Below are 12318 nucleotides of genomic sequence, written 5' to 3'. Positions count from 1 at the left end.
TTCTAAGATCAATTTCCCTCTGACCCCTCCAGTATTCAATAAAATATTTCTCTGGTTTGCGTCCCTAATGCTGCTACTTGAAAGAGGAGGCATCTCTATAAGGGGCATGCACAGGCACCCTGAAGAACTTCCCACAGCTCTGCTCCTGGCTCTTCTGAGAAATTTGTCTTGGTGTGGTTTGCTAAGAAAGAAAAGGAAATTGTCTACTGGTTTATTATCTGTTTATTTCCTTTTGAGGAATTTGTCTATATGATCCTGCTTAATCTCCATGGGTGGGAAACAAAATATTTAAATTAGTTAAACATCTTTTTGTCCCGAAGTGAATAGATCTTATAATCTTTTTCGCCTCATTCTTCCTTCTGGCTCTGTCAGGGAGAAGTCCTGTTTGGGAATGCAGATGATCTCCCTGGGAAAATTTGCTCCTCTGCTCTGTGGGGTAAGTAGAACTATTTCCTTAAATGCACAATGACGAGTTTAATCTTACGGGACAGGAAATAGTGTCAAAGGAGTAGGTACAGATGTTATCCCCCATTTAACCAGCTTTAGTTTTCCATTTGAGTTTGGGAAACAGAACAGTGATTTCTGTGCTCCAACTGCAGTGTAAGAGGCATGACCTGAACACCCAGGACTGTGCTCCAGCTTCCAGCACAGCAGCACCAGACCCCTCTGCAGCCCCAACATCGGAAGGATCTGAACCTGCGGGAGTGAGTCCAGAGGAGGCCACAAAGGTGGGCTGGAGCCCCTCTGCTGTGGAGACAGGCTGAGACAGCTGGGGGTGTTCAACTTGCCCTCTGGCTTTGGGGAGACCTTCTAGCACCTTCTGGAACCTAAAGGGGTTACAAGGAAGTTAGAGAGGGACTTTTGACAAGGCCGTGGAGTGACAGGACAAGGGGCAGTGGGCAGGCTTAGATTCGATATAGGGAAGAAATTCTTCACTGTGAGTGTGGGGAGGCCCTGGCACAGGGTGCCCAGAGAAGCTGTGGCTGCCCCTGGATCCCTGGCAGTGTCCAAGGCCAGGTTGGACGGGCTTGGAGCACCCTGGGGTAGTGGAAGGTGTCCCTGCCCATGGCAGGGGGTTGGAATGAGATGATCTGCAAGGTCGCTTCCAACCCAAACCATTCAGTTTCTATGTGATACGATTCCCAGACTGGATACTAGAGCAGCTTCTTTCCATTAGAGCTGAACAATTAACAATCCCAGGAGTCTGATCACTTGGTTTCTATAACAGGCACGATTTTTTTCACTTCCATGTTGCTAAGTTATTTCTGGTTTCCTCAGCGCATCTCCCTCTCCATGCCGCCCACTGATGTTGCACATTCCCATCTTTATTAGGAGCAAGCAGCAAGGTGCTGGGTGCAGTTTTGTAACAAAGTCTGCATCTCTGTCACACAGTACTTCCATGTTAATTTTTTCTTCTTTCACTTTAAAAAGCTTCAGTTATTTTAATCTCTTTGAAAGGTCATTGGCTGATAACATTTCTTAGCTCTACCCTGAGGCTTGATCTCACTTTTAATGAGTCAAACCAAACAGCTTTTCTTGTTCAGCAGCCCTTTCTGTTTCTTGTTGTTCTGCTATTTCCTATTGTTCCTTTTGTGGTGCTACTTATCTTACAGCTGATTTCCTCTGGCTTAGGATACAGATCTCTGATAGTTGTAACATGATCAAATAGCAGGATTTTATGGTGTAGTTGAAAAAACCCGATTCATGACTCTGAGCTCCTCAGTGAAATCAACTTGTTTCCAGCTAGGAAATGAGGAGTAATTTTATTTTTGATGTTAAGAATTCCCATGTAGTTTTAGAGCTTCAATTCAAACTGAGATCAGGACTATGTCTTTTAGGATTTTTTTCCCAATGACTTGTTTTCACAAAAGCCACCTGTAAGGTAGAACTACTTTGTGCTGGCTCTACAGCTGCTGTGCCAAAAACATCAGCCCTCGCATCCAACAGTTACTGAACTGTAACTTCTTGCTCCCTGCCACTGGCCTGGACTGTAAATTTTTTCCCCTGACTGTGCCAGGGATACTTCTACATACAGAACCTACCTGGCTTTAAGATGTGTTAGTAAACAGATAAGAAATTCTATTGTCCTGCTCTGCCCATTCTACATCTCCTTCTAAAACAAAGTTGAGCTCCTGAAAACTTCTTAGAGCTTAGCAAACTGGGCAAGTCTTTAAAATAAATGACTGAATTAAGAAAAATGCTGCCTTTCAGTGTGGCTGATCACAAAACCAGCCAGACATGGAATCTTTGGAAAAGCATAATGGCAGGGAGATCCTGGTGAATATCTGACACCCCTCATCATCAAACAAGGAATAGATTCAGTGACTAGAGGAAACTACTGGAAACTAGTTTATCTGTTCAAGGATGAGATGACAATCAGTTTCAACCAACTATCACATGGATCTGGGCTGGGCTTTATTTGGTGAACAGAATAATGAGTTCAGAATACATCATTATGGAACCTGAAAAAGCAGGATGGGAAAGTTTTAAATACTCAATTTTATTGTATCAAGTGACCTCTATCGTGCATCAGAACACCCAGTGCACATTGTCACAGTGTGGGTCTCAAAGCACCCTCGATAAAAGTATTTAGTGTGTTTCCCAACAGGAGCTCAGGCTACCTGAGGCTGAAAAAAAAGCAAGTCAGAGTATTCCTTTTTATTTTTCTCTGAATAGCAGTCCATTATGCATGTTCAAAAGCTTCTTTTTGGCAGATTTCCAGCTGTAATTTTCTCATTCTTCCTGTCCCAAATAATATATTCTTTTTTTTTCCCAAAGGAGTGATTTTTTACTGAGTAGTAAAGGCCATGCTTATATTACAAAAAAACCCCAACCCAAACCTTTACCAGTTCATCAGTCTTAAAGATTGCAGGAAAATGTTTTGCTTGAGCTTGGTATCAGCTTTGCTATTTCCTACCTACAAAAGGTGACTTCAGCATCCTGAACTCTTCTCAGCCTGGAAGATAATGGAAGCTGAAACAGCCTATTCCCCAGGGCACTGTGAAGAGTTACAGTATCTCTCTTTTCACAATACTGGAAAATCTTCAGCATTTATTAAAGTAGGGTTTTGAACCACAACAAACAGAAGGAAAGGTCGAGGCAATTCTCATCCTTGGTCTAACTGTGGAAATCAGAGGAACCTGTCCTGATCACTACTGGGACAAACTGCTGCCTTCAAACAGGAACACAGTAACCAAAATCCAGAGCCTTGTTAAGTTGCCTGGCAAGACTAAAAAAAATCAGTTTTGTTATTGTTCATTTCCAGCTCAGCCAGATCTTGAGAGGAAAGAGTCTTTGCTTTACTAGAGAGCTTCTACCATTTCAAATAACTTTATACTCAGCGTGAGTCACCTGCTGCTCTTGGTTTGATGTCTGGGGCCACCTGTGAGATGAGCTGTGAACAAACACCTCTGTTGGATCGGGAGCTCAAGGCTGCACTGAGCAGCCAGGGAATGCAAACCAGAGCTCCAAGCTGCACCAAAGCAGTCTGTGCTTGCCACCATTTCTGACCCTCATACAGCTGGAGGCTTCCAAAGCCATGGCACAGCAAGCCTGAGAGCAGCCCAGCAGTTCAGAGGGGCCAGCCAGGAGGCAACAGCTGCCTGTGGCACACAGGCCTGGCTGCATTTTAGAATAGGTTGTGTGACTGTAGATTTCCAAAGTGAGCAATCAGAGCTGACAAACAGCTGAAGCTCCCCTACGCTCCTTCTGGAACACTCCCTTGTAACACACCATCAGGGACTGAGTCCTCATGCTGGCACCTGGCCCTCTGGAATCACACCTCCCATAAATGAAGGCCCTCCTTGTAGGACAGCTGTTCTCCTCCCATCCAAAACTAGGTTTTTTTGGAGCATGTGGGTTTCTCCACCGTTCTTCTCAGGTCACAGAAATCAAAAAAGGCTGGTCTCAAGAAACCACAGCTCTAACTGGTATTTAAGAGAAGCAAAAGCAGCAATTTCCATGCCCCACAATTGTACATTTACCATCCATTCCCCCAGGTCCAGCAGAAATCTGCTTCTTTCCTGCTTTGGTCTTTTATGAATTTCTGTAAAGTAGGGAAATGTGAAGTTGCTATGCTCAAAGCTATGCTTGCCCTTCTGCAACAATGCTACAGCGTCCCAAAGAAACAGAGGTGCTGTTCCATGTGGGTTTGAGTAACACTGCTCCTCAGGGTGACATCTTCCCCCCTCTGAGTTGAGGAAGCTCCAACACTTGCCCCAGGAGAAGGAAAGAGAGCAGTTACTGCAAAACTGATAGCACATTATTCCAGTTACTAATGTAAGTTCTCTCAGTTAACTGTCTCCACCTATTCTTGGTACATTGCACTTGTTCTAAGGAATCATGAGATCTGCCACTTCAGAAAATGCCCAGAGAACAGACCCTTCCCTTCCAGCAGTGCGTGCATGAGCACTGGCCCGTGCCAAGCTGGCAGCACTGCAGTGGTCCAGCCACACCTGTTCTGAAGCATCAACTGATACTTAGTGAAAATGGAACCTTTTCAGACACACCTCCCTGGAAATCCCATGTATTTACAGTTTCACAGTGGCTAGTATCAACAATTTAGCAATATCTGTGACCTTTAAGTGTTGAACATGAAAAGTTGTGGTCCTTTGTTTGTGCTTTGTTAGCATTCTTTAAAGCATGAAAAACCCACACCTAACATCACCCACATTTTATTAACAGGGAGGCTCTAGGACATGACGAAGTCTAAGAAAAGACAAAAAACCTGTGCAAAAATATGCTGTTCATATGTGAAAAGTTTAAACCAGAAACACTTATTTGACTGAAATGCTCTGAAGACCAACATTTATGGCTGCTGTGTGGCATTTTTTTTGGTTTTCTGGGGGATTTTTGGGGTTATTTGGTTTGGTTTTTTGTATGTGTGCATGTTGTTGGTTTTCTTCTTTTTCTTTTTAAACTTGCAAAACACTGAAAACCAACACTTGGAAGTTACACTCCTTTAAGAGAGGCCACTGAGAGTTAATTCTTTTTACATTTAAACAGAAAACAGCTTTCTGATTTTATATAATCAAGAAATGGAAAACAATTTTTATTAACATGTCTTACATTTACAATCTTTTATTAGCTAATCAACATCAACATGCAAAAATAAGCGCTAAATACAAACCTCTACAATATGGTTTTGTTTAAACTACAATGGTTTAATTCTTTTGAAAAGTCATAAGGATGTGTTCTGCAGTTGTTAAAATTGAACTATTAGTTTCAGTAATGAATACTATTTAGACCCTAAAATTATGTAATCATCCTGCAAGGCATCTTCAGAAACTTCGCCCAACACTTAAGAATACCAGCTCATTGTCATGTGAGTACATTCTCAAAGCAAGAAATAAGGCAGTAGCACTAATGATTTCATATTGAACCCTATGCACATAACTAATAACTTTAGAAGGACTTTAACACTATGGTAGACTGGAAAAAGAACATTTAAACAAGCATTGGATTTTGCCTGAAATGTTCTCAGTTCTTCTTGATACTTATGCAACCTCCTTAAAATATTTGGGTTTGGAAAAAGTCTTCATACTCCTTTCAAACCATTCCCTATTTGATCCTCCAGAGAAGACACCTTGTGTCAAAGACATAAAAAATATCTTCCCATGGAAATAAGTTACATCATTCATGTTCAGGATTACTTCACCAGAGGATCATAAAGAAGGCAAAGAGGAGCTTAAAGGAGAACATGTTGGTAGTACTGAGATCTTTGATAACAAAAGGGTCTTGGACAATTGTGAAAAAGAGGGAAGGAAAATGGATTTCATTTCAAATCTGTTGTAACTTTTCCCCCAGTGCAAGTGTCCATCTTTAAAGAAAGCTATCCTTTAGAAGATGAAAGTACTTTTCTTTGAGAAGAGTCCAATTTTTGACCTTATGTTACAAAACCTTAACAATCAAAATTTGCTTTTGCGTTTTTTATTCAAGTACAAACTTAAGTCATAATTCCTCTCTTTCTTTTTTTTTTTCCTTTTTTTTTTTTTTTTTTGTTTTTTTCCTTTCAAGAGTGTTTATTGTTGCTCATTGATCTTTGGTCGCAAGAAACAATAATGCCACCGACAGGTCTGCTCCCCAAGGTGGCAGATTTTGCTTCTTTGCCACACATTAAGGCCCCCCACTTTACAGGGTATGCCAAGATACACTGTTTCAGAATTCCAGCGGCACTTCATCGTGTGTTTTACAGACCTACATGATGTAGACTTTCTCAGCTTGTGAGAAGTTGAAGACTTCTTTGGTTCTTGGGCAAATTACTTTGTCATCTTGACGAATAGAAAGCAGAGACTGAAAAAGAGTGAAACCAAAAGATAATATTCACAACAGTCATTCAAAGCATTATTGAACTGTTTAGGAAATGAACTTTTAATTTAAAGAAATGTTGTGGTCTGAGATCAAACCACCTTTGCCCCCAGAAGTTACTTATTTTTATGTTATTGCCCTCTGGAGGGAAAGCTTTCCAATGCCATTTGATCTCATGCTATAAATTCACATAGTTAGGTATGTGACCATTAATATGTCTTAATTAAGACCAATTTAAGCAGCTAAATATATGGTCCTTAAAAAAACATTAAGCAAGAACTATTCTTCTAGCTTCTGACTGAGTTCATAAACTCTTATTTTGATCTAGCAAGTTATTCTAACCGCTGCTATTTTAGCCTTCAGCAAGTCATTGACTCCAACACTTACATTGTATCCATAGACATATCCATTTGGTAACATCATAGGAGGATTATTTTCATTCATTACATCCCCCGAAATCTTGCAGACTAGTCGGGAGTTGGCACAATGTGCCATCGGCAGGGGCTGAGCCAGCTTGTTCAGGGATTTGCTACACACAGGGCAGTCGGGGTTTTTTGAGCTCCCATCCTCTTTATAACACTGTCTGTTAACAGCAAGTCAGGGAAGAATCACCACAATGAAACCATAGTTAGTTTCTCCTTGTATGGAAAACATTAAAATTAAAAGATGGGCAGCAGCTGTGCCAACAGAGCCCAGGTGACAGAATGCGCAGAACATTTAATTCAAGTTTAACGTCTACACAAAAGAATCAAGGGTTTGCTCTGTTTCAAGGAACAAGAGAGAGCAAAATGCATGTCTGGCAGCCTGCACAGGCAAAACTTTGAGGTGCAGCACTCCAGCAGCACCAGCCCTTCTCCAGCACAACACACTGTGCAGCAAACCCAACGGCGTTTCAAAAGATGCAGCTATTTTTGAATATTCACACAAAACCTGGCAGGTAAATTTGTGTTTAAGTGATTAAAAACCAGTAACTGTGACCCAGCTCACTAACCCTTGCAGGCATATTCACTAATTTCAGACATGAAAAGACAGCCAAACCAAACAAAATGTGACATTTGACCTTAAATTTTTTGTTTGGGCATGCCTTTTTTTTTAAAACAATAATGCTATTTATTATAATCTCCCCTTAATTTAATTTATACTCCATTTGAACAACTCATGAGCAAAAATACTGAAGTGTCACATTTCTCATTTGAGCTATCTGAAAAGCATCCATAAGCCAAAAATAAACCCCCACAAGGCTTTTTTTTTCCACTCCCAGTAATATGTGCATTAAAGGATACGGTGTTTTTATAGCTGAAAGGCCTGCCTGGAGTGTTATAGTAAAAACAGAATTGTTTCCCAGCTGATGTAGTCTGTAGTTATCATATCTAAACTGTTGGATCAGCATTCTCCATCGAGCAGGGTCCAAGAGATCCTGTTAAAAAACAACACAACTTTAAGTTGCTTTCAATCTAATTGTCCCAGGGAGCAAAAGCCTGGGAGTGACAAATTGTACAAAACTCCCTCAAGCAAAGCAATCACAAAACTGAAGTGGACATCCCAATGCAAAGTGTTTAAAAAGTACCTTTTAACACTACTTTATTGAAGCAAGTATTATTTAAAATAGCCAGAGTAATATTCAATTTCTATCATCTATGTTCTAATCAAGGTATGTAAATCCTGGTGAGGTTACTTCTTCCATTTAGTTTCCTAGCATGCTGGACTTCTTCACAAACAGTATTAGTTGCTAGGGCAGATGAGGACATGGTTTTGTGGTGGTTCTGGGTTGATGGCTGGATTGGATGATCTGAGAGACCTTTTCCAACCTTAACAACTCAATGATTCTACTGTTCAAAGCCAGGTTAGATTGGGCTCCAAGAAATCTGGTCTAATGGAAGGCACAGTGACAACATATGATTGTTCAAGGAATATCAAAAGAAAATAGCTTGTTTTGCCACAAGGAAATAGTAAACATTTTCCTTTAAGTCCTGAAAGGAAAAGGTGGAGAAAGTTCTATTCACTGGTCATAGAAGGTGCTTCATTCCTTGGATTCATAAAATCAGTTGGTTACAGATATAATCTCACAAACTTTGTCAAAGATTTAAAAATAATTTCCTTAAAGGCATTTTAGGAAGCCATTTATGAACTCATAAACTCATTTATGAACACAGAACTCATAGTCAAGATATTAAAGGTAACTCCAAACAACCACTTGCTGTGATTGTGTTGAACTAGGTAATTATTAGAAAATTCAAAATTTAATTTCCAAAAACTACAATGTTTTAAGTCATATCCATAAGTGTCAGGGAATTTGTTCTCATTGTGTGGTTGTACATGAAACAATCCTAGGTTTTTCTCCTTGCTCTCCCTCACTGAAACACTCCATCCAAACCAGCCCTTAGAATAAAACATGGGATTTTTATTTCCTGCCTATTTCTTCCTAACTACTAAAATAATGATAAGCTCTATCTCACACCCACAGTCTTCTAACACATCTATCATTTATACTCACAACTTAGATCAAATCTTGCATGTAAAATACCAGGATCCTTCTAGGACTCTGAGATGAGCAAAGAAATTCATATTGATTCTGTGGGTTGCTCATTTCAGGGTTTTTTTGTGAGCTTATCTTGTGAAATTATGATTTCATCATCATGTTTAGAAAATGTGTTTATACTGGCACTGTCTCATATTGGCTTGGCATTTCATGGAATTCTTGTCTTGCTTTGACAACTCAACTCTCCTCTACCTTCTGCCTCCAAAGCCAAGTTAGAAAGAAGTGAATTAGCACATGACCATAGAATTCAGTCTAAGTAGAAAGTCTCAGTAGAAAAAGTAGCTACCTATGAATTTTGCTTGATTTAAATTTAGATGTAGATATTAACACTAATAGCTGCATCAATTAGCATAATCCAAACAAATGAAAACTTATTTTAAGTAACAAAAATACTGCTTTCATATCATTCAAATCATCCTTCCTTTCTTCATCCCAATCACTGCAACAACAGTAATGTGAAAAGTTGAATTAAGAATTGCTGCTGGTATACTGAAGCCACAGCTTTGTATGTTGAACACGACTCTTTTTTTTCCTTTGTACTTCCCCATCTTTTGCCTCTTGTATATTTAATTACTGTTCTTCCAGCCCTAGAGATCTCTAATGCTGGGTTTATGGTAAGCCTAGCTCAGTGTGAATCCATGTTACTATTACAATCCAACTGAAACAATACAAATACTTTCTGGATTAATGTACAAGGACTGGTTACTAAAATTAAAAACTCTTACAAAGGTGGAATTTAGGAAGTAAAATTAAAAAAAACCCACATTTATTTTGATATTATCAAAATCATTATCATTTTCCTGAAAGTGCTGAAAAAAGAACTGAGACATCTGTTTTAATGTTGTGTTGTAGCACTGAATTTCAATGTTACCTTATAGGGAGAGATATGAGTGTCTGAAGGAAAGGCCAACATTCCCATCACCTGTCGAACCTCATCCAGCTGGCTTCCCTCAGCTTGACTGAAGTGCTTTCTTGCATGTCTGAAATAGAGAATTGATACTTTATTAGACAGCCTTGTTTCTAAATCAAGTAAATTTACTTAATTATGGAAGATTTTGCAGAAAACCTCTAGATTCTGCTCTCAGTAGATGAACTCCAGAAGTGCTCTATCTACATTTAAAGGACTTGAAGAAACACATCCTGCAAATGGGAATGCAGGAATGACTAAGCATTAGCATTTTTACACTCTAATTCCTTAGAAACCAGAGTCTTTTTACTTTAGTCTTGCCTCACCTAGAACTAAACCAACCGTGATTATTAGAAGAAATGTCTCTTCTCATGGAGGCTCAGTGTATGACACTCCTCTGGCATACACTCACAAGTGAGATAAACCCAGTCTGAAAATCATCTGTGCCAGACCCATTACACATCAAGAGTACTCAAATATCTGCCCTGTTTATACTGACATCTGGGGCAATGTTTATTTTGAATAAATGATTTTTTGGGTTCAGGGGTATAGGCTAGAAGACAGTATCACTTCCTGTGCAGACTACAATAAATTGTAGGACAATGTAATATAAAACACCTTCTTAAGAGCACTTTTTTTTAGCCAGGAAAATAAAAATTAAATCAGAACTTTAGTATAGATTTTTGTACTTTAACATATACAGATTGTAAGGGATACACACATGGCTGAAAGCTTGGATATCGGAAAGAAGTGACAGAATTACCAGAAACATATTTAAATAAAAAATACAAACTTTAATATCTTTCAGGAAATAGTAAGAAACCACAAAATTATTATCAGATTATGAGGATATTCAGCTACTTTAAAACCCTTTATGAAAGTTTCCCTAGTCTATCCTCCCCAAGATCAGTAATTCTCAAGTTGGAGTCTAAGTGCACAGGAAGACCCTTCAGCCTTTAAACTGGATGATCAGTTCAGCATTTCTGTGGAAAGCTCCTGTTTTCAGTGGTGCACAGATGTAGCACAGCAGGCTGGGTATGGAACCAGCATTATATGGAATTTTTGGCATTGCATAAGAGTAGGAAAATTTTCCCTGTGCTGTCACTTCTGCGCAGTTTGTATTATGGGGAAGATATCAAATCATCGCTCAAGTTGTCTACTCAGAGCTTGCTCATTTTTAATTTTTGAAGAGTCTATTATTAATTCTTAAATTACTTTTAGGAATAGATAGTATTTTCAAAATTCCCATTTCATGGCTTGAATAAGAAAACCTAGGCAAGTTGGTTTGGTTTTTTTTTTTTCCAATTCTGAATTTGACTACTACACTGAGGTCATCAATACCATGAGAACAGTCTCTTTAGCAGTGTTTCAGAACTCCCACTTCCTCTCCCACCCAAGCCAGGAAGCAATGGAAGTTATGTAGGACAGAATGTTTCCACCCAATTTCCTATGCTGGGTGAGCAATTCAGGAATGTAAACATTGTTCCCCAGGTGATTACTGCTATGAAGGCAGAAGCACAAACCCCCTGGCCTGAGAGAAGAGACAACCTGGAAACACTGGAAGAAAGCTAAATTAAGGGTGGAGAGCCGCAGATGAAATGAAGAGCTTCTGAAAACAAAGATTAGGCAATCAAAAAAATTCAGATCTACCAGTTGAGACAAATTACTATCTGTGCATGCATGAGAGAAAAGAGGGGAAAAATTCTTCTCAAAAGAAATGATTAGATTTCAGTTGTGTTCTGTGATGGCAGAACAGAAGTGACAGTTCAGTTTGCAACAGCTTGGTTAGTCTTGAGGTTCTCCTCCCTGCCAGGCCATCAGCCATCCATCACTTACAAAGTACTGAGCACACTGGGATGTGGTGGCTGGTTTGGGTTCAGCCAGAATGAATTAGTTTTCCAAAGTGATCTTGTGTCAGTCAGTATTTATCTCCAGACTTTCCCTCTCTCCTGTATTCTTAAAAAAAAAAAAACAAAACAAAAAACAAGGAAGGAAGGTTTCCCACAAGGTCTGCATGCAATGGCTGAATTTCCTCCACTGAGAAATTAAAATGGAGCAAGATATCTTTCAAAGGTGAAGCAAGTTCATTAATTCATAGCACTCAAGTATTTTTTTAGATTGGTGCACACACACAATACTATAAGTTACTTGGGAATAACACTTTATTTGCCCTCATACCGCTATTCACCCCTTTCCTTGTCATTCAACTATTTCCCCCTCTGAGCAAGTGTTGTTATGCTCCTGGAGGTCTCTGTAAACATTACAATGCTTAAATGCAATATTTTTACCACCATTAGCACATATGAGTTTCTAAAGCTAAGGAAGGGAGCTAAATTTTTCTAGAAAATATTTTAAAAATCCTGGCAACAGACCATCCCTGAAGCCACTAAATTCCTGTGACAGATCTAAGTAATAGATAGAAAATTTTGTTTTTCAAATTCCAGAACGATTCTGTAAACTCTGTGAAGACAAAGTTCATCTTCTGTGTGCCACTCCACCCCATACATGTAGAGCTGACATATTGTACTTAACAAATATTTACAAAGACTTGAAGACCTACAGTTCA

General features: G+C 39.3%; 1 protein-coding gene across 27 annotated transcripts in view; it reads right to left on the bottom strand.

Annotated features, from left to right (window-relative positions):
* Nucleotides 1–5019: 5019 nt before the first annotated feature.
* The window catches only part of MAEA (macrophage erythroblast attacher, E3 ubiquitin ligase), a 48980-nt gene continuing 41681 nt past the window's right edge, over nt 5020–12318 (bottom strand). For all 27 annotated transcript variants that reach the window (XM_023925671.2, XM_086890008.1, XM_086890006.1 and 24 more), the window contains 4 exons: nt 9717–9825; nt 7590–7723; nt 6694–6889; nt 5020–6291 (listed from right to left, as the gene is read on the bottom strand). In XM_023925671.2, the coding sequence (XP_023781439.1) occupies nt 6196–6291; nt 6694–6889; nt 7590–7723; nt 9717–9825 (535 nt within the window). In that variant the 3' untranslated portion in view covers nt 5020–6195. The remainder of the gene's footprint in view (nt 6292–6693; nt 6890–7589; nt 7724–9716; nt 9826–12318) is intronic.

This window comes from Cyanistes caeruleus, chromosome 5, assembly GCF_971803275.1.
Source record: "Cyanistes caeruleus chromosome 5, bCyaCae1.hap1.1, whole genome shotgun sequence".
NCBI lineage: Eukaryota > Metazoa > Chordata > Aves > Passeriformes > Paridae > Cyanistes > Cyanistes caeruleus.
Note: the sequence above shows the minus strand (reverse complement) of the source record. Positions and strands in the feature narration are given on the sequence as shown.